General features: G+C 41.2%; 2 protein-coding genes across 2 annotated transcripts; both read right to left on the bottom strand.

Moving 5' to 3' along the window:
- Positions 1-51: 51 nt before the first annotated feature.
- On the bottom strand, positions 52-7,522 carry plp2b (proteolipid protein 2b). The gene is made up of 5 exons (XM_070839686.1): positions 7,143-7,522; positions 3,298-3,453; positions 3,087-3,185; positions 1,777-1,873; positions 52-1,647 (listed from the first exon to the last, which is right to left on the bottom strand). Exons 1-5 carry the CDS (start codon positions 7,239-7,241, stop codon positions 1,634-1,636), a joined length of 465 nt encoding a protein of 154 aa, XP_070695787.1. The 5' UTR covers positions 7,242-7,522; the 3' UTR covers positions 52-1,633.
- Positions 7,523-10,670: 3,148 nt separating this feature from the next.
- Positions 10,671-20,876, bottom strand: sypb (synaptophysin b). The gene is made up of 7 exons (XM_070839922.1): positions 20,831-20,876; positions 19,381-19,446; positions 13,457-13,581; positions 12,477-12,675; positions 12,164-12,355; positions 11,744-12,056; positions 10,671-10,755 (listed from the first exon to the last, which is right to left on the bottom strand). Exons 1-6 carry the CDS (start codon positions 20,846-20,848, stop codon positions 11,775-11,777), a joined length of 882 nt encoding a protein of 293 aa, XP_070696023.1. The 5' UTR covers positions 20,849-20,876; the 3' UTR covers positions 10,671-10,755; positions 11,744-11,774.
- Between the last annotated feature and the right edge of the window lie 256 nt (positions 20,877-21,132).

The raw sequence follows: 21,132 nt of genomic DNA, 5'->3' as shown, positions 1-21,132 counted from the left end.
ATGTAGTGAGATTAGAGCACAATATAAGCTATAAAAACAGATTTTCTTGTAGTAATAATGGCTTTTATTTCCTAAAGCAAGGCTGCTTTGAATTTTGAAGGTACAAACTGCAGACTCTTGTAAAGCATGTTAGAATAATAAAATAATAACAAGCAATGTTTTACTTTGACAAATAACCACCCAAGGGAAGACGTTACAGTACCAGAGCGGATTAAAAATGTCCTAAAATTCCAACGACAGTCTGTGAATTTTCTTTAGAAATGGATTTTTCTTGATCTGCCTCAACAAAGCACAGCATACTCAAGCGAACATGAACCAAACAACAAAGTGTCATACTACTGGACTGTATAAAATGTCAACAGAAAAATAGTCTGTACCTTAAAAATGTGTTACAAATGTCAATAGAAAAAAAAAAAACACAACCTGAGCAAGAATCATAGTAGATAGGTGAAACAGGAGGATGACACTGTCAAAAAGTGAACACGAGGTCGATTGTTAATGGATAAAAAGATGCAGACTGACTGGTACAGAAGAACAGTGGTAGCTGCAGTAGCTGCAGTTACATGGACAATACTTCTTCAATCCGATCCGAAATCATTGTGAGGATTGTGAGGATCATTGTGAGGATTCAGGGATTCTCACTCAACTGTTTAGATGCACGTTTGCCTGTTTCAAAGCATTTAATCAGAATATTTTTTGGTGTGTGTGAAGTGGCTCCGCCTGCTGTGCAGCGTCCAGTCTGCCAGAAATATCAATATAAAACAATTTACATGGTTATTAGGTACTAATATTTTCCTACTGATTGGATTATCAAAGGTTTAGATCACCCATCTCAGTTGAAAGTTACTCCCTGATCTGGCCTCTTCCGATTGAGGTGGTCACATGAGTCTTTTTTATTCGGATTGAGCTATTATTCACGTTATTACTGGAATATTAGGGTCCATGTAAAGGCAGCAAATGACAGTAGGCCACTAAGATTCAGGAATAAATGATGAACAAGAGGATGGAACTAGTACATTTGAATGAGACTTTAAGGCACTGTAATACACAGGGATCACTCTACAGAGCAGTGATTAAGTGAGAGAGAAGGACATGTTTGACCAGCAGAGAAACCTCGCTGAGCACACAGAAGACACACTCAAAAAGAGCATAATTATGATGTTAAACAATTCCTACAGCACCCACTCATGTGTCAGTTACTTCTAAAGTCCAAATGACACGGTTACTACATACTACCGCAGTCCATTAACAGTAGACGTGTATTAGACAAGCTGCTTGATGACGTCAACCATTGCCTGTTATTTACAGTTTTTCCCTTTTTTTTCTCTTTTAAATCAGTGGTACATTGCGGTTGGAGTGACAGTTTGTGAGGGAAATTCTTCATGTAGTAGACACAATTTTGCCTGACATGCAGGTACAGATGTACAGTACCACTCACTTAGGCTACGTCATCCTCCTCTCAAGCACGGCCCTAAAATAAATCTCTCGTCTGTTGCGGTGGCATTGAATAAACTGTGACCTGTTCCTTTTACTGTCCATCGTCCCCTCTGATCCACTCTTCCATTAACTGCTGCTCAAACCTCTTTGTTTTTCTGCTGCAATCTTGACAGAGATACATGTGCTTCTTGAGTGTTTAAACTCTATCGTCTGTAAAAAAAAAAGAAAAAAAAAAGTCAGACATTAGTGACAGAACTTGTACATTTGGAATAAGGCAGATTAATGTCATATACAGCATATTTTGAGTGCATCATAAAGGTAAATATTTGTTGTTCTCACCAGTGGAAGCTGACGTATGCTGCCTGGTGCTCTTGATTTGCAGGAAGATGGTGTAGGTGTCATAGGCAAACAGCAGGCCAGCGATCAAACCAAAAACCTGACAGACATTAAGTCAGGATCAGAATCAGAGTAATAATAAAATTCACATAAAACACCTCAAAGTCGTTAATGAAAAAAAAAAATCCTACTTGTAATAAATCTGATGTTTTATGTTACATAGTTGAAGCCAAATGCAGACTACAAGACTTTCAGCATCTCAGCATCGTTGTGCTCCTCAACACCAGAGGGCAGTTTTAGTGTCAGACTGTTGTCGTGTTGGCTCGACTGTGCACAAAATACATAACTGATCTCAGATGCCGTACACTGATTACAAGATTACTGAACTTGGAGAAGTCCACACCTGGAGAAATGGCCCCAGATATTGAACAGAAACACGAGAGAGGTGACCGTAGATCAAATTTGTGTCAGTTGTTCAGATACAGATGCGACGCATTTGGCCCCGTTTAGTGTACGTGTCAAACCAGAGCGTGGGTGCAAAAATAGCAGTCAGGGTTTATACATGGCACAACGAAGTGGCGGGGAAAAGCAAAAGGGGAAGCTGCGGTTTGAACTTGACATTCGGTAGTAATACCGCACTGTAACCATGTTTTGATGCTGTATTTACCTCAGTATCCTAGTTAGACATTAGCTGTATCAACCCCATCTTTGCTTCAACCTGCTGCACTCTGAGCTGCTGAGCCTGCTGAACTGCCCTCTCTCTCTCTTTCTCTCTCTGCCGGCTTGTCTTTGCTTTGCACATATTTGATATGTTTATTGTATCAATAACACACAGTAGTTAGTGGCTACTTTCATTTGGTACACTGTGTGTGTGTGTGTATGTGTCCACTGCCTCTCTCTCTGCCTTTGGTTTCCTGTGCGCTATTCTCGTCTCCAAGGAGCATCCTGTCTTTAACTCTGATAAAATCAAAAATAATTTGAAACCTGTTCTGTTCTAGCGCCTGTGAAACAAAAGACCTGTGGATTCCATGCCAGTGTTTTTTGTCTCTGGGGAGGTTGAGCTTTGTTTCAGACTTAAGAAAAGTGTTTGAGATGTGCAAATTGTGAAAAAAGTCTTAAACAGGAAGGAAGCAAAGGACAATATTACTCAATACACCTCCAAAAAAAATTATCATAACCCCCGCCTGCTTTCAGTTTCCATACCTACAATACAACTGATCTATAGATAACGGGTAATGGTTGTCAAAACAAACAAGAAATTAAAACTTGCATACGAACAGTTTTTGTATTCAGTTTACGGAGGCTTAACTGACCCCGCCTGCGATAGCAGCGCTGTCCCCGCTTCTTGTGGTCACACAGATCAGAGAAGTGATGATGTAAAGGATACTACCAAGACCGGCACGGAAAAGATCCTGCAACAAAAGAGGGAAGCAGAAGATGAAGCATTGTGCAACTATACACATGTTTGTGTATAGTGTGTAGTTTGCTGTAACATTGGGTGGCAAAGGCACGCAGAGGACTTACGGCCCAGACCCAGTTGATCACTTGGATCTGCTTGTCCATCTCCATCATGAAGATGCCGAAGAAGACTATGGCGAAGACCATCTCGCAGATGGCCAAAGTGGAGAAGCCTCCAGACAGAGATGCAGCAAAGCAGATGATGATGATGAAACTGATGAGCTAAGAAGTGAAAAGCAGAAGAGACAGAAACAGACAGATTCATGATTCTCACGACAGAATGCTGAAGATATCCCAGAGGACTTCAGGGTTAAGGCAGAAAACTAACAGTTGCTGCGAAAAATTTCTCTCGTCCGTTAGATTTTGCAGGTCAGGTTTGATTGACTTGGCAAACTAGAATATTCACCTGAGAGGGGACAGATCATCTCAGTGCTCAGTAACAGACACAGTTCTGTGACCATTCAGTCAGACAGTAAATCACTCCAACAAGGCCGTCATTGTTTCATTTACTCCAGTCAGTTCACAATTCAACATCCACAGAATAACAACCATTTTTCCCAAGAATAAACACTGTTAAGATGGGACAGCTGGATGGATTATAATGCCAGTCACTCAGTCTATCACATGCTTCTCTCCTCTTAGATTTACAGCACATTTTTCCAAATGAGGAAAAAAAATCAGGGTGCATTCTTTCACTCCATTCCACTGAAATGCTGCCAACTTGGAATAATCACAAATGTGGGCAGCCTACGGCCTTGAACTACGATCTGCCTCTTTTTTCATTCAATACTGCTATTGTTGCTGCTATCAAACTGCGTAGGCAGATGCATTCACACAACACGGACATATGACAGTCGAGAAAGAGTGGACTCTCCAAATAGTCTTGAAGTTTTACTTCGCTGAACAGCTGTCACTTTTCTACCACTTATACTATTTATACTATTGCACATTTGCATATGTGAGCTCAAGCATATACAAAACGCTATTGTCTAGCTGGCTGTTCAACTGTGATGTATGTACAGTTAAAATCTTATATACTGCAAAAAATGCACACAGTTACTCATCTCAGCGTGCAACACATACAATTTCTGAATCTTAGGTCTTCTATGAAATTTATAATTTAAGTTTGAGTGAAATTACTGAACTTAAACCTGATGTTGTACAACATTAACCTGCACTGCTTTGTGACAAGTCAAATGATTTATTCTTGTAACACTTACTAAATAAGTTGGATTCTGACACTGTGTTTAAAATTTTTTGCAATGTTTAATTCTCAGACACAGACGCCTCAGTGGCGAATCACGGCAGCCTACATGATACACACATGATGTAACTGACTTGACACCGGCCCTGCATCTGTCACTACTGCTTCCCCTCCCCTCGCTCTCAACTGTTACACAAACGCGCGGCCAGCCAGCCAGTCAGCCAGATGCATCAGAGGTTCATGTGTTCCCGAGACTGGCACAGGCTGCCTCTGTAGAGTAGCGGGCAGGCAGAGGCCAAGGTCCTACACAAAAGAGGCTCTATTCAGGCCGGGGCCGGCCGCTCTGAGGGCAGCGGCTACTGAGGAGGCCGTCACGCAGACAAACACCCACTGCACAAGAGTCCCTCAGAACAAGAAAGGCTCTGAGATGTTGACACCTTTATGTTTTCCACACAGTAGTAGATCTGTTGGCTTTTGAGATCCCAGGCTAGGATCTGTTCACATCACTATAATGAGCTGCTCTTTTAAACGGACTGGGGGGAAATTGTCGCGAATGCTTGGCTAATTATAGTCAGCAAAGCAACATGAGAGCCAAGAGCTTGTCCGTGGTTAACAGACACACCAAACAGCAACGGTTGCTAGGGAAGTCTCTTACGTTTTGGGGTTTTTACCACTTGCCATGGCTCACTAACATGTATACCATGTGTGCTGAGAGCAAAATGGAAAGTTGAGTTTCACTTCTTCATGCTCATCATTCATCTTTTTCACTCAATTGCTCCACACTTCCATTCCCCGCCCTACTTTTCTCCCCACCCTTCCTTTTGAATAAGACATCCTTACAATCCCTCAAAAGAAAAGCACTTTCCAGTCACAAGACAATGTGACCGCTTCGTGTTCATAATATTAACAGCAGGGTAAAGGATCACATCAGTGCATGACTCATCCTGACTTATCGCTACTGGCTTAAGTGTGCCACATGTCAAACAGAAATGTGTGCTACACGGGTGTGTGACTGTGATCTATGCATTGTTCTGCAGCTCCAAACGTGTTCAAGTACGGTCATGCCTCTGACAGCCAGAATAAAATCAGAATAACTCTACATACAGGCAGAGCAGGTGTGGAAACAGGACTGTCAAAACATGCTGACAGTGCTTAAAGTCAGCCCAGAGAGGACATTCATTCCTTTAGATATTCGGTTTATCAGCAGGGAGATTCGAACTTTATTCAACGCGGCTGCTTGGTTTAAACACCCAATTTCCCTTTAGATTGGACATAATAAGCAGTAATGACATTAGATTTCCTGTCTCACTCCCACAGCCTTCTCCCTGCGCTGTAAACTATTTCAGACATGCACTATCTTCCCTAAGAGTTTATCCATCTCCAGTAAAGTCGTGAGTGGGTGAGGAAACAACAAACTTCATGCTTCACTGGATCCTGAGTGTATCCAATGAAGCATGAAGTTATCCTTGAATTGACACACTAGAGATGTGTGGTAAGCAATTCACGCATTCTTTGTTCCCAGGACCAAACTTCACACACAGCCTGGAATTTCCATTACCTCTGAAAAGAAAAAAAGAAAAACTTTACAGTGGGTGGATCACCGACCACCAACATGTGAGAGCCTCCTTTATAATGAGCTCACTGAGTTATGAGAGCACAGGCTTTTTATCAGCGGCACAAAGCGCTTTCCTCACTACTTAAAACTGGGAGAGTGACAACACTGAAACAATTCAGCACTTTGTAAGCAATTGCGAGATATGTGACCGTATCCAAATTGCATGTGCCTGAAAAATGAAACTTCTAAACTGCAGAACTTCAGCAGAGTATTTTTAGGTCAAAGCGAGCCATGTGTTAAATTAACACACTGCTGTGAAATGCAAACAAAGGCAATCATGTGAAAACTGGTCAAGTCAAGGACTTCCCAGACAGGAAGTGGCTATACCTTGCCAGGAAGTAGGAAACATCAAACCACACAACTAACTTGCTCATTAACAGACAGTGTTGTTCTGTTGTTTCTATGTGGGGGCATATTTTCCTGTTAACCGGAGCCAGATGTGCAAAGTGGAGGGAAAAAATCTCTCATCATAAGCATTTATACTACCAGGAATGTGATATATGCTGCATTTTCTCCTCACCAAATTTGGGCCTACAAATAGTAGGCAGCCTGCGGTATTAAGTAGAGAAGGAGACGCCTGACAACGGTCCCTGGCTCGAGTTAACCCGCATGACCTTTCATCTGCCATTAACGCTCAGCATTTGGCTCTTCGGTGCCAAATGAGAAAACAGTGGAGCACAAGTGACAGGTGGAAACCCTTAACCCCTGTTCATGATCCCTCACCCCACATGCTTTCCATTCCTGTAGGGGACTGCCTTTGAAAGGCAGGCAAGGGAGACAAAACCTTACAGTCTGTGGACAAAACAAGAGGAAAACAGAGAATAATGCTGCTGAGGGAATTCAAATGAGCTGCTACATCAGGACAAACTCTCTCCTCAGTCCAGCCTGATATTGACACAGATCAATAACAACAATGTGGGCTGCATTAACCCACTTTACTCTCTATGAAATATTGATTAGTTGCAGCCTACTTAGACACACTTTACACACAACATATTACGGCCAGCTTTGTTAGGGGCTCTGTAAGCATTCATAGCAAAGCTGCACAGTGGCTGAAAGTTACTTGTTCGCTTCTCAGGTCAGTGAACTTACTATTTCTGCTGCGAGGAAAAACCCTTTTTGGGTCTTCACATAACTTTTCATCTTCTCCAGGCAGTTGGCGCCGGTGCTGGACGCGGTTGTGTCGGCCATGCTGTAATAACTAACCTATTATCCCGACGACGTGTTGTATTAAAGCCTTATCGCCAGCTACCGACGAGCAGCGTTTGAATAAGCAAACTTGTCAGGAGTGCCAAAGAAAAGCAGCTGAACAGTCCCAGAGTTGATCGCTGCAACAAGCTGGGGTTTTTTTTTCTCCCTTCAAGTCGGATGAATCAACGTCTCCGATGAAAAGTCGCGGTGAAACAAACTGTGGTTGAGAATCAGCAGCTCTGCAGAAACTCTGCTTTCAGTCCGAGTGTGAGAGTGAGTGTGTGAGTGTGTGAGTGTGAGTGTGTGTGTGTGTGTGTGTGTGTGTGTGTGTGAGTGTGTGAGTGTGTATGTGTGTGAGTGTGTGTGTGTGTGTGTGTGTGTGTGTGTGTGTGTGTGTGTGTGTGTGCAGAGGGAGGGCCGGGCTCAGGAACTGTCACTGGGGCGTTGGCTTTCACTTTTCTCAAGGGGAGCTGCTGTTGGCACCACGGAGGAGGAGAGCTGCCCTCGTGCTGCCTTCAAGTGCCCCTCGGAAACATCTGCAAAGATCTGTTGTTGAAGTGAATCTTTGGGTGGCTGTATTTTTATCTACTAATCAGCGGTGGTGGAAGAAGTATTCAGACCCTTTGCTTAAGTAAAAGTACTAATACCACACTGTAAAAGTACTTTGTTACAAGTAAAGGTCTTACTTGCTTACTGAAGTAATGAGTGCAGAAAAAGTCTCCTGTGAGTGTTGCACAGCTATTGTATATTATTATTATTGACGCATTAATCCAAAAGTAGAATTAACTTTAAAGTGGGTATTTATTTTAAAACGATTTAAACAGGACTGCAACTAATCATTATCTGCTGATTCTTTTCTCCATTAATCAATGGATTGTTTAGTTTTTAAAACATTTTGAAAACAGTGAGAGATGTCACAGTTACTCAGAGGATGAGTGTTAAAATTGTGAAAGAAATAGTCAAATGTAGCAAAATGAGGGATGAACTTCAGTTGATACTCTCCTTGACCACTAGGGGACGCTGTGCAGAGTCCTCACCAAAGCCAAAGACTGGGTCACTAACCTGTACACTGACCCACAGCCTGCCTGGAGTGGTATTTTAATGTCTGCTTTACTCAGAAATCTGGGCCGGTTAAAGACAAATCTACACACCATGTGTATTTTTAGAACTTTAATCAAAACTGTAGCACATTATCACAAAACAGACCAAACTTCTTCTATGTCACATTTGTCTGTGTTGCCTTGAACACAGTTTATTGTAGAATTGTGGCATTTACTTTTTAGGCAATTCTTCCATTTAACATTTCAAAACATGCATCTATTAAAACCCAACTCAACCAAGTAAACGAAAAGACAATCAGCTCCTATGAACAGAAGTACACATTTTAACCTTCAACAGAATAATTTCAAGTTTATTTCATTTTGTTTCACATGGATCCCATATAATAAGAATACAGCGGAATTCTGGAGAGTCTTGGATATTTTTTTTCTCTGACTTATCATTATCATAAATACTAATATGAATACATCATACACAATAAACACAGCACTATCCAAAGGCGTAGAGAGTATCACAAGACATCATTCACCACTAACAACAGAGTATATTTCATTTCAGCATATCTATAAGAGCTACAGTGAAAGAGAGAAAGAAATAGAGGTGGGGGGAACTAGAGGAAGAGAGAAAGCCAGGTGCTTCTACAACGCCTGAATCAAAGAACCCTGATTTTAAAAAAAATGAGCGAATCCAAAGCTGTGCAATGGATCAAAATTGTGGAGATGGACAACAATTCATCCTGATGAGGACTGTGGAAGCAAAACTACCAATTAAGACACATCTCTTACCATTTGGCAAACACGATCTTGTATATCCAAACAGAGGATTGGCAGTAGGACAGGCGTGTTTATATCTGGAAAGAAGTAATTATTGCAGCACTTGCTTTGTGCTTTGAGTAAAATATAGCAGAGCTGCTGTTAATGCTGTACAGTAACAACTATGATGGATCAAATATACCACTGTATTACCTCTTGGTCTAACTCTCCTGCAGCCTTGAGCCTCAGCCTCTCAAATATGTTTAAGGATGCTTTTGGATATAAGGATGCATGCAGTAAACTTGCTTGCCTTCAGAAAGAGAAGAGATAAAGAAGGATTGAGGATGCAGGAGAAGTATATATGGAGACATATTGTTCGGACGGCCTCATAATAATATGTGTTCGCTATGGCATAACCAAGGTTTGTAAAGTGTAATATACTTTATTCTCATTTGCCTACAGTTCTTGTTAATGTGAGTATGTATGTCAGTGATTACAGTGTGATAGAAACACCAGTTAAAAAACTATATGACTCTGTCTTACAACTTTCTGGACCACATAAAAGGCGATCAAAACAGGACGAGGTTCATTGACAACATTTGCTTGATGCCATTACATAAATCCAAACAAATAAACAAACACACGTTGCTAACTTGGTTGTTCACTGTCCCAATTCACAATTTTCATACTGATAGCACACTATAGCAGTTTCCGAAACAGCACAGCAAATATGAGATGCTACCATGCTCACTAATTGTCTTAACCCTATGCAGTTTTTGATGTTATATGTCAGGATTTAAAATATTCTGTGTATTACAAGAATTTGTCCTTGCCTGACAGTGATATTTGATGGAAAATACATGTTTATAAAAACATAAATAAAGTCGAAACAGTCTACTTAAAACCCACCGTGTTATCTTTCCACTATTAACTTTGTATTACTCTTTCTTTGCTCACTTTTTATATCTATAATTCTCTTTCAGTGTTCACCATCATATTTTGTGCAGCCTTTACCCATTTTTTCTTAAATCCTGTCAGTGATGCTGATCAAATGAAAAAAAAAAAAACTGAATGAGAAAATTTGGAAAAAAGTAACCATGATTGTGGTATGAACAATTTAAGTGAATTGAAGGGCAAAGGTTGAACTATGTGAGCTCCTTAACAGAACCAAAGTAAATGCAATTGAATAACTCTGTGCCCAACATTTGTTGTATAACAACTTATATGGAGTGCACAATTATTCAACTGTGTACATATAATCATATATATATCAGCATGTTGATATTTACACAGCACAGACAAATACATTCTCCCAAGTTAAATATTACTACAACTTTTTTTTTTTCTCCATAAATGTAAGTCTTTTCCATTACAAGATTTCTCTTAAATGTTCATCAACGAATGTTTTGGTATTTGTATTCAAGTTTTTCTCGTATAACCAAACAGACAATCCTCTGTTGTCTTCTACAGTTAAATACATCACGAGAATAAACATCATGTTACAGCAAAGACCCATTTCCCCCTTCCCCTCCCCCCAACATCCTGCTCCCCTGTGGTGTTTCCCTCCCCAGGCTCCAGCAGTTTCTGCCCTCCATGTCTCCCTCCCTTCGCCTGTCAACTCACAGATACACAAACAGACAAACAGAGGAGTGTGGAAATGCAGGTGGTGGTCGACAGCCACCCTCCAAAATCACTAGGTCACCCTGGGAAGTGGAAATAGGTAGAGAAATGAGAGACAGAGGAAAGGAAAATATTAACAAGCAAACACTTGATCACATACATGTTGAATTTATACACCAAGCTATGGCTCAATAGATATGGCTTAATGACAGCTGATATCGACACTTCTGAAATGATATTGATAACTGATAACTGATATTCAGTATATGTTAAGTAACCATAGTCATGCCAGAAAAGGGCAATGGCACTATATATATGTATATGTACTGTAAAATGTATATGTGTGTAAAGACTTTTTTGTGATCATGTTTCATCACTTATTTGTGATGAAATAAGCAACAATCAAAGTTTATGTTGAAAAACCAACATTGTTAGTCATCTTTTAAATGCTTAAAATCTCTCTGAGTAGGTGTGGTTTAATCAGGTTTTTATCATAGAACACTGCCATGTTTTTTCCACTTTTGCTATTGAATATGGTTATATGTTTTGTCAATGAACAGCCATTGCTGTCATCTTTGTGGGAAGGACAGTCATCATTTGCACATCAGCAAATGAGAGACTGCTTATCAGGAAAATGGATATTAGGTTCACATAATATATTAAAACAACACTTGTATGTCACTGTTATTGTTCAACCTGTATATTAATGTAATTCAAAAGACTTTGAGCTAAAAGGGTTGGTGAAAGATAGCCATGTAAGGTTTTTTTTGGAAAATGTAAGTTTGTGCGTCATCTGCATAGAGGTAGAACATCTCCCATATTTTCTGATTATGTACCCAAGAAACAGCAAGCAAAAGGAGCCTACTGGACTAAAACATTAATATTAATGTTAGACTGATTTCCAGCATACACATCGTAAGCCTCATAAATACAGGTGCTACATAACTAACTCTTAAATTGTGCTTAAAATTAAAAATGAGCTTAGATCATTACCTCAAAGACAAGTATTAATGTGATCCATTTAAGCCTATTATAACCTGTCCATATGTTCTACATTATGCTTACACTCACCATCCTTCAGCTGTGGTTTGGCTGGACAGGCTCACATTTGATTAGAGTAGGAGGTGGGCTGCTGATCATAGCCCTGGCTATAACCTCCCTCCTCATTGTAGCCTCCCTGCTGGCCGTATTCTGGCTGGTACCCTCCCTGGGAGCCGGCGTAGGGGTCCTGCTGACCGTAGCCTGCCTGGCCAAAAGAATCAGGGGCAGGCTGCTTTTCCTGTGATGGAACGTATGTTCCAGAGAAGGCAGCCAACCAGCCGGTCTCCTTGAACACAAACCACAGGTTTCCTATCCACAGGATCACGTTGATGAAGCCAAAAGCCTGTAGAGAAAGGAGCAGAGTGGTGTTATGTTCTAGTAATTCACTGTTTTGGTTCTCATATAAACTCTTTGTATTGTTTAATTTAGTGTGAAGAATCTGGGACCTACCACAGAGGTGTTGAGGCCAGAGACTTTTGGGTCATAGACCTCACGGCAGCGATTCTCTTGTTCGTCACAGGCCGAGATGAATGTGATGACTCTCTCTGGATCGGTGGCTGTTTTCACATCTGACAGGCCTTTAGCCCAAGCACACGAGGACACCAGCCACATGAAGGCAAATACCGCCGTCACAACAAAGTCCTGGCGATCAGCAAGACAACATGATCATTTTTACAACCACCACCAAAAACTAGATATTACACCAGCAACACAAGCTGTAGAACTTGAATACCAAGAAGGTGTAAGGCATTAACAAACTCACAATCTGGGCCCCCTTGTTGTTTTCACGGTACTTCTCCAGGATGAAACAGTATACAGAGAGGGCTGCCATGGAGTAGAGGAAGGAAAAGACAGCAATGGTGACAAAGAATTCAGCTGAGGAGGAGTAGTCCCCGACCAGGAATAGACGTTCGGGGTTCCCTCCCTTACAGGTGGGAGCATCAAAGTAAACCTGATGGAGCCTGAAAACAGCAACACAAAGGGAGAGAGAGAAATGAAAAAGTGGAAGAAGAGCTAAGAAAAACAAAAAGGTAAGTGGTGATACACTTCTCATATGTGAAACATCTTTTAATATATCTGAACAGTGTTTCTCTTATATTTATTCTAGATTTTAGTTTCCATTCATATCTGTGTAAATCTGTGTAAAAATCCATTGACTGCACATCTAAACCTCACTAATAACAAGGTTCCTACTGTTTCCAGCCTTAATGGTAAGCTAAGATAATCACCTAACTGAGTGGCATCAACCTTCTCATATAACTGTCAGCAAGAAAGTTAATGGGTTTTTCCCAAAATGAATGAATTGAACTATTCCTTTAACCAAAGGTACTTATTCTGGAAAATGTCCTATTACTGTATAATCTGATATAAGATAATGAGCTTGTTAACTATAAACCTAAGCCTATAAATGCTAATTCCTTGCAAAAGTGAGACTGATTTAGCAAATTTTATAAATATATATAAAGAATAATATAGATTTTTGCCTGATTATATAACTAATAACAAATATCAGTTTCAGCACTTTCATCCTTATGTTCTAAAATGTAGGGCCTTGGAATGAATAAAATCTTAGCTGTGCTATAACATACTAACTGGTATTACTATCAATAAGATCAACTGGCTTCTCCGTGTTTTCTTTTAGTACATGCACTGAATGTGTATTTACAGTTTGTAAGAGCCAACAGTTGTATTTTATTTCTATTTCTACTACAATGGTGAAGTTTCGAATGACAGAATACGCACCTGAACGGATATTCAAATTCTACTTCTATGCCTAGGTCACTCTCCGACCGGTTTTTACACTCCACGCTCATCTTGAACATGCCGGAGTAACTGCCACATGTTGAGAAGGCAAAGATTGCAAAGATCTGCAGGAAAAAAAGGAAGCAAAAAACGTAAACACCTAAAGAATTTGACAATTCATCCAGTGAGATCTTAGAGACAAACTGCGGAAAAAAAAAAAAAAGATAACACAAAATTTATTATTTCAAATCATATAATACTCCATAACTGACTGATTGTACGCTGTATTCAGCAGTATTCAGCAGTATTCAAGTAACCATGTAAACAAAGAGCTGCATTGTAAAATAGGTGACAGCTCCATTTACACTGGAAGGTGAAAATTGTGCTTTCACCACTTGCAATGTCGCAAGCAGACTGATGGTCCACCAATCATGGCGAGTTGCTGAGAAATGCACACAGAGTGCAAATCAATGCAGCATTATCACCAGGTTACACAGCAAGGGCTGCACCTGTTGCCATGGTTACCATTACAATTGGTTGATGTCCCTCTTCTGTAGATGTTTTTTTGTATTTTCTTTTTGTATTGTAACAGTGATTGCGCATTTGTTCAGAGTCTAGTGCTTCAGGTGCACACAGCTCAATTTGCCTTTCAGCTCCCACTTGCAGTCACGTCAACAGCACAAACAGGCATGCGCGGAGATAATCTCACGCTCTCTCTCTCTCTCACACACAGCAGATTAGACAAACCAGACTATTTTTACCACACCCTCCCTACGGTGCAGGCCAGATCCGATTGGATGGAAAATCCAACTATTAATCTGACTGAGGTGCTCCACCATCTGTCACCAAATACTCAACTACAAGCTACTGCAAAACCAGCCACAACACACATACACACACATACACACACAGCCACACCCACACATGTGAGCTTGTATGCACACGCTCACACACACACACACACACACACACACACACACACACACACACACAAAGGCACCTCACTTCCTTCTTAGCGCTAGTCTTGTAGTACTGTCTACCTGCTGTAGGCATCAACACTCTAAACTCTTTACGGTAATCTTTTAGCTAATGTGAGTCGGAGGCTCGTTTGCAGGATTTACACACACCTGCTGCCTAAAGCGAGGCTCATTGGGATGGTTTTACCCATATTCCCGCAGGGGTTTTATTTTTGTATGTCTAGTATCTAGTATACTTGACAGGTTTTAATAACCAATGCAAATGACTGTAGAGGTGATGAAAGTGGCAGCATCAGCATGTGGGGGTGGGGGTGGGGGGGAGGACTGCCGATAAACAACACATCTTATTATGAATTTAAAGCAAAGGAGAGAATGGAGAATGAAGAGAATGAATTTCTACATTATTATTACAATCTCACTTGGAGCTATGGACACTGATGTGGCAAATTTTAGGAATACTTGAGTTTCATTACAATTCTGTGCCTGCGTGTCTGAATCAGGAAATGCAACCGTGAAATGCACCATGGCCACTGACTGTTTTTAGTGTGCATTTATGTATTATTCTCGATGTCCTGTTCTTTGGAAGAATATGGTCCTATCAAATATGAAATCTATAACACCATAAGCTGCCACATGTGAGTTGTATTCAAGATGTACTTTCTCTTTAAGTCCAAAACAGAATAATGGGATGTAATGCTGCAGCAGCTGAGCAATTAATCAATACCTACAGCATGTGCAGCAAATCACAACTGCAGGGTTGGCACAATCCTTTACACAGTGCGCATTATAGTATATTGTATCCTAAAAGATATATGTCATCCATCTCATTTTCTTTCTTATAACTATCTAATAGGACCTCTGTAGCTGTTTTTATTCTTGAGCTGGTTCAAAGGTACTTAGAGCTCCCAGGGCCCATATCATTCTTTTATTATCTCTCTGAAGCAGCTCAGATTAAGATTTCGTGAGACGGATCAACATGGAGACCAAAAACATTTTGTGCCCCAGCTGTACCTTGGGCCTTGTTGTCTTCTTCTTCCTCTTCTACTGAGATATTTGTTAGAAAATGAAAATGCTAATGAGGGCTGGATTCTCTACTTAAGATTTCATCTCATCAACACACACATTAACACTGCTGCGTCAGTGAATCATCTAAAAGTGCTAAAATGGTATGAGGAGGATTTGGATGGCACTGACATGAGAAATCATTTGGGGAATCCAGCCAATAGTTGTTGAGACATTTCACTCAAAACCACAAATGTGAAGAACTCATTAAGATTCATATTCTGGGAACCATGAAGAACATTTTATGCCCATCCATTCAGTTTTTGAATTGAATTAAAGTCTAGACCAAAGTGGTATATCAACACACTATGGCATCCATACAACCGTGCAGCTAGAACGGCTAAAAACCTGTAGTAAAGAAAATTAACTAAAATGCAAAGCGGTTAAGAGTTGTACTTTTATGGTGATAGATGAGGGGAAGGAGGAGTGATGGAGGAGGAGGAGGAGGAGGAGGAGGAGGAGAGGACCAGCCAGACTGAGAAAAGAAATGGTGGCACACTGAGTGTTAGGTGCCATGGTAACACTATTGGCAGCGATGCAGTGTGAGGAGGCAGAGGCTGGTATCTACCCCTCCTGGATGGTTGTCACCTCTTCTGTGCTGAGAAGACGCACAATCTTACACTTTCAGACACAAACGATGTGTCTGCTACTGCTTTTCTCACACCGCCTGCCTGTTTTTCTCTGTCTCAATCAATAAAAGTACCAATTGTAGAGCCAGACTGATTTTGAATTATTTTGAGCAGATCTTCTTTGATATGTTTCTACCAATATAATATATGCTTGTCCTAATACATCTGCAATAAGTGCAGGAAATAAATGCTTTAAAATTTCCGTATTTCATGCAAAAAAATATTAAATCACATATTGGCTCATATGCAGCTGAAATAAGGGTTAGTATTTCCTTACATGTTGACATACAGTATAGAAAAAAAGGTGCAGAACAAACACTAGCTGTGTAAGCCGTCACCAGACGCCCTGGAGTAACAACCACAGAGAGTCCCCAATGTCTGAGCAGAAAAACCCCCTGAACTACAACAAAATCAACAACCTTTATTACACTTTAGGTACTAAACCAAAGTGAATAATGCTCGTACTCCATGTTCTCACAAACAGCCTTTTTTTTTTTTTCTTATTATTGCTGGGAATGAGTCAGAGAGTCAAATTTGAATGCAAATGAAATTCCACACAGCAGTGCCGTCCCGTGGTGGTGGAGGCAAGAGGCAGTTTGTACTCTAGGCTTGAGCTCCCCATCAGCTTTATTTGGGAACTCAATGTCTTCCAACATCCATCAAATCTAGGCTTTGTCAGCACTATTCCCCAGAGACAGCGAGAGAGAGAGAGAGAGAGAGAGAGAGAGAGAGAGAGAGAGAGAGAGAGGGTGGGGTGGGGTGGGGAGGTGGGCAAAGCTACATGAGTCATACATACAAAATGCCGTTTTAATCTCACATGTAGCAAAAAGGGTGCTCGGAAGGTTTCGCAAATATTTTCACCGTCAAATGTAGATTTTTTATTTTTTTTAAATCACAAGATCACAAATCCTCAACCCACATACTTGACTGGCCTGAACTGCTCCAATCCATGTCATCTCTACATCACTCTAAATCAAATATATTATTATTATTAAATAAATAGAATATTTATTTTCTGTAAAAGCATATTGGCACATGCGCATATTGGCGACAAAAAGCCAAAAAAAGGTCTGACTCTACTAAACAGAATTATCTTGTTCATTGCTGTCTGTTTCCACTGAAAGGAGAGAGGGGGGGTGGCTCCTCTCTGCCCTCCTAAAAACACTGTGTTGCTGGTCGTGCATGCCCATATTAATCCAGAAAAAGCAGCAGCTCCAGCAGCTCCTCCTCTAGTCTGACGCTGAGGCACGCAAGCCCTGTGACAGATGATTCATGGGCCTTGGCCTCCTGAGCGGGGCTCCTGATTGGTGGTTGTGCTTGCTGTGACCCAGGGATGCAGTGATGAGGTGCTGGCACACTCACACAGCTCCAGGGAAGGACTACAGAGTCATGCAGTACACTCATGCCTCTGACTGTTCTCTGGCACATCTGCAGAGCCCGTTACAGTGTGGGACTCTGTCAGAGCTGCTTTGGCACGTTCGCTTTCATCTGGGTTGGGTTAAGTGTGCTCTCATACTGAGCATCAGGGGTGTAGCTAAGAATTATGGCACCCATATGCCAGAGGGGCACCCCACCTCCTTCTCATCTTCTCATCAGGAACATGCAATCAATAAAAATGAGTTGTGCTGCAATGGTTATTTGTTTATTATTTTCTTGATTAATTGATTTATCCCTTTTCCTATAAAATGTAAGGGAATTGTATAAAAAGCCTGTTGATGATTTTCCACAGTCCAAGGTGACCTCGTCACTTAGCTTGTTTAATTACAGCATCAGTTCTAAAAATATCCAGTTTACTATCATAGAAAATCCTTACAGTTAAGATTAAGATATTTGGCATTTTTGCTTGGAAAATGATTACAATTATGAATTGATTATCAAAATTGTTGCCATCATTTTTCTGTCAATCAATGAATCCACTTGACTCTTTAGGTCACTATGTTGATAACCAAAACCATCCAGAACCAGCTCATAACATCACATCAGGATTTAATATAACATAAGAGAAGACAGACACTGAAGAGGCCCTCACTTAGCTGCGGGGCCTGCATGGGTAATTAGCACAACTGTTCCCACCACCGTGGTGCCCCGGCTGTGGAGAGGCACCACTGTTAACCCTGCAGCCTCTTCAGCGTGAGCATGCTGCCGCTGATAGAGGACAAACAGTGCGGATTATAAAACAATATATGAGGATATCTGTGACTGCAGGACGATATCTAATGTGTAATCCTCTAAAAACTGCTATAAACGCTCTTGGATGAATCAACACGAACAGAACTGAGGCCACAACTAACAATTATTTTCATTATCCGTTAATCTGCGGATTATTTTCTTGTTGAATCGATGAATCAACAAAATGTCTGACAATAGAGAAAAATGCCTTTCACAATTTACTGAATTTAATTTAATTTAATAATATAAATGCAAGTTGATGTCATCATACTGGTTGTTTTGTCCAACAGACGCACCAAACCCCAGTGATAGTTTATGATCAAATAAGAAAATGAAAAAAAGAAAAATGAATCAATTGTAGTTTCTCAGTGATTAATCACACAATTGATTTAACCCTAAATGAATTTATCAGTGAAAATCTCTATTTATTTATTTTTTAAATATATCAAGTGGGCCCTGTTCATGCTGCTCTCTTCATATATAAACTAATACATTATTTATTTGATGGCTTTGTCATCTGGTGGAGGTCAGTGAGCACATGAAACAGAGATAATAAACTCCACTAGTATGCAGAGGTCACGTCCTCTAAGGAGGATTTGACAAATTGTCATTATATTCCTCAGTGGACTGACACAGTGTTACTACAACAGTGACGTAATACATCCTGCTGGTGTCTCCTGCTCAGGCCTGCTGGGGCAGTATCACCATCAGGATACAAGATACTCCCCAATACTAATCTCAGCCATTAAGGGAAAACCACAAAGAGAGTAATCATTACAACATGGGTGCATTTATTAAAAGGTTTGTGGAAAAAAAGAAAAGAACAACGTGTCTAAACCCTCGTCATAGTGAACCTTTCTTTCCCAGAGTGTATAGTCACATCCATTATTAAGGCCCATGCAGCTTTATGACCTCTGTGTAACAGAAGGTCACAAATCTGTCAGCATGAGACGTGGCAACTTTATTTACTGCCAACAATACAAGTGGTTTATCCGTGATAATATTTTATACTGTGAAAATTAAAATGGAAAGTATTAATGCATCAGTTCTACAAGTCACCAATAAATATGTAAAATAGAGGACTTACCCATTGTAGAGCTTTTATAAATCCCAGAGGCTGTTTGATTACCGTGAACTGCCCTTGGGCCACCAACTGCCAAAACAAACAAACAAAAGAAAACAGCAATTAGTTTATTTTATCTTATTTATTTAACATTTTCATTCTGACTCTGGCTCTCGGCCTGCCACACTAGCCCAGGCACGATGATGCTGATTAAAAACATGAACCTAATTACCTCATCCTCATGGCCCACAGGCCTGGTCTACTGCTGGCACCTGCAGGTGTCTGTAACATGGCAAATATCTGCCAGTGAGCACAGTGACTCAATTGTCACAGCTGGCATGTTTGTGGGCCTATGGGAGGCTGTACGACTACAGCCCAGTAATTTTTTATATTGACTTCAAATACTGGTGTGTGTGTGTGTGTAGTGTGCGTGCTGGTGTGTGTGTGTGTGTGTGTGTGTGTGTGTGTGTGCTGGGGAGGGAGAGGGAGAGGGAGCTCCTGCCAGCATTACAATTAGACAAAGCTGATTAACTGTTTGTTTTCTCTGCTCCCGGGCTGCACACTTCACAGCCGCCTTTTTCTGTTCATTTGCGGGAAAATCTCGCCAAATCTCTCAAATTGACGGCGCAAATGGCATTTATGCGCAGGTGAATGCGACACCGCAAAGGAGGCGGTGTGTCTCTGCGTGCATCAATAAATGGCCGCACTGGAGGAAACAGCAGTGGTGGTTTTTCTCTCAGACTGTGGGGCTCATTGTTTCCCCCCGTGATAGCCTGCGCTGTGGCTGCCAAACATCCATATTAACCAGATGACGCATGTACTGACTATTTTCACGTCCAGAACACCCTGATGTCCGCTCATCCTTAGTGAAAACCCTCTCTGGCTTTGTCACCAACCACACAGCCATCTGATCCGTGGCCATAGCTTTGCAGGAGACCGTCCTCCTCTGTGTCGGGCTTACTGCGGCTATCCGAAAGCACAGAGGAGGCCTTAGAAATAAATCACATTCCTGTTTGTGATCTTAGCAACAGAATGATAGTTGAGACGTGAGCAGTCTAAATCAATTAGCTGAATCCCTGGAGATGATAGGCTACGTCCCTCTCCTTGCTTTGCTAAATGTCATTGCTGCAGCAATCTGTGGACATCCTACACATTTTCGGACTGTCAGCGGGCCGCTCCATCACATCGACTGCAGCATCAGTAGTGGAAAAAACTGTCCAATTACATCGCGATCTGTCGTGTCTCTACACCAATGCAATTCTTTTTTTTTTTTTCTCAGATAAATGCATAAATTACAATTTCGACTCCAAGGGGTCGAAAGCGCTGGATGAAAACCTTAAGGTCGGCGGATCTAAGGGAAAAAAATATTTCTTTATTTGAGCGCACGACAAATAATAATAAGCCAGACTGAACGAGCATCAGCAACCGAAGAAAACAATTAAGCAAATAGATGATTTTCCCCCCAAAGCCTTACCTGGTTTACAACATCCATCTTGGCCGCGTACTCGCTGATAAGAGGATCAGAGGGGCGGAGGGAGGGAGGCGTCTCATCCGGAACAGCCCAGGGGAGGAAGACGCCCAGGAGGAAGAGCTGGGCTGCGTCACGAGCTGGGGAGAGGACGTGTGAAGCGTCGTGACGTCAGATGAATCATTGGACGTGGAGTAAAGACGACCGAGGCGTCTGTCCAATCATAGCGCTGCTTTATTCTAAGGGAGCCGACACTGCCCGGCGGCTATAACGCAGAGAGGGAGCGCATGGAGACTGTTCACGCTTTA

The sequence above is a fragment of the Pempheris klunzingeri genome, chromosome 11 (assembly GCF_042242105.1).
Source record: "Pempheris klunzingeri isolate RE-2024b chromosome 11, fPemKlu1.hap1, whole genome shotgun sequence".
NCBI lineage: Eukaryota > Metazoa > Chordata > Actinopteri > Acropomatiformes > Pempheridae > Pempheris > Pempheris klunzingeri.
Note: the sequence above shows the minus strand (reverse complement) of the source record. Positions and strands in the feature narration are given on the sequence as shown.